The following is a 1,634-nucleotide window of genomic DNA, read 5'->3' as shown; positions in this document are numbered from 1 at the left end:
TGTCTTCACTATATTGTCCCGGTTAAGATTCTTCTGGAAAATAGGTTCTGTAGTCAAAGGCGAGCTGATGTAAAACACGAATGGATAGGTATGGTGCTGATGTAGTGCCATATGTCACCGTATTCAGTTGATAAACAGAAATTTCATACTGTGGTCTATATCGCCAAAAAATTTGTTGAAATCTACGATGTTCAGGAGTAACATCCACCTGCCTAAACATTTTCTCTATATCCGCGCTGAAAGCAATTCTATGTTTTCTCATTTATTCAAAATAGTTGGCAAATCGTTCTGTAACGCAGGACCTGGCAAAAGTTCTTCATTCAAGGATTTTCTTCCTTCAACGTGGCTACTGCCATCGAAGACTACCCTTAATTTTGTGGTAGTACTATCTTCTTTGAAGACGCCATGATGTGGCAAGAAGTATGAATTTTCCTCAATACTACCAGGATATGTTCCAATTTTAGACATATGGCCCAAGGACTCATATTCATGCATAAAACTTATATAACTTTCAGAAAAAGATGGACGTTTAGAAAAAGATTTTTCAAGTTGTTTAAATCGTTTAAAAGCACTAATCATATTGTTATGGATTGTGGGAAGTTCATCAGTCAGTAAGACTGACTTAAATGGTAGATTCACCACATAGCGTCCATATGAATTACGCTTAGTTGTGGATTTAAAATAATTCTCACAAGCCAATTCTTCATTGGATAAATCTCGCCCTGAAGCAACTTCCTCTTGTTCCCAAAAGGCCCTCAAGAGATGTTCCAAATTCACATTATGCAAAGTAATCTGGTAGGTAGCAATTGATTCAAATGAACCAGAAAAAAAACCCTCCAAAAAGCGTATTTTGGAAAAACAGATCATTGTGAATGAACGATTCAGAAGGAATCTTAATCTTTGAACAAACGTTAGAGCCTAAAATAATGTCAATTGGATCAGTATTAAAAAAGAATGGATCAGCAAAGTCTTCATTATTCAACTTAGGCAAAGATATCTCACGCGAACAATTAATTGGCTTGTATGAGGAAATATTCGATAGGACTAATGCGATGCAAGATAAGATTGGCCGTTTCCACCGCGACAATAAATCAATATCAACGGTGTGTTTCGATATACTTTCACACTCAGTCCCTACTCCAATCACCTTACATTGGGACTTCCGCCTAGGCAGACGTAATACTTGAACGGCAGATTTAGAAATTAAAGTTCCCTGAGAGCCAGGATCCAAAAGAGCACGCAATGAGAAATGGCCATGTTTAGTATTAGCGAAAAGGCGTATAGTATATAATAATACGTTATGTCGAGTTGAGTGGGAACTATGGGCAGCTATTGGATCACTGTCACAAAGTGGTTGTGGGACTATGTTAGTGTTCTGTACAGAAACAGACTCTTCAACGTGTAATATCGTATGGTGAGGTTGTTTACAAGTACCGCACCTATTCAAACTATTGCAGTTATCTTGAGTATGATTGGCAGACAAGCAATTTCTACAAATATTCCTATTTTAAAGGCAAAGCCAGGAACTTGTAACATTGTGAAAGATAATGAGGTTTTCCACTAAAATGGCATGAATTTGATTTAGGTTTTGAAACATTAGCGTTATGAACATATGACTGTTTCTTATTCTTAGG

General features: G+C 37.0%; 1 protein-coding gene across 1 annotated transcript; it reads right to left on the bottom strand.

Moving 5' to 3' along the window:
* Nucleotides 1-258: 258 nt before the first annotated feature.
* On the bottom strand, nucleotides 259-867 carry LOC119601236. Its single transcript, XM_037952036.1, has one exon. It carries the CDS (start codon nucleotides 865-867, stop codon nucleotides 259-261), a length of 609 nt encoding a protein of 202 aa, XP_037807964.1.
* Between the last annotated feature and the right edge of the window lie 767 nt (nucleotides 868-1,634).

This window comes from Lucilia sericata, unplaced genomic scaffold (genome assembly GCF_015586225.1).
Source record: "Lucilia sericata isolate MDLA Ls3-8-SP2 unplaced genomic scaffold, ASM1558622v1 Contig000152F_arrow, whole genome shotgun sequence".
NCBI classification, from domain to species: Eukaryota; Metazoa; Arthropoda; class Insecta; order Diptera; family Calliphoridae; genus Lucilia; species Lucilia sericata.
The sequence above is the reverse complement of the archived record's forward strand: the minus strand, read 5'-3'. Positions and strand labels throughout refer to the sequence as shown.

What these genes read in the sequence shown, in the direction of transcription:
- LOC119601236 (XM_037952036.1), bottom strand. Translation starts at nt 867, where the DNA reads ATGATCTGTTTTTCCAAAATACGCTTTTTGGAGGGTTTTTTTTCTGGT.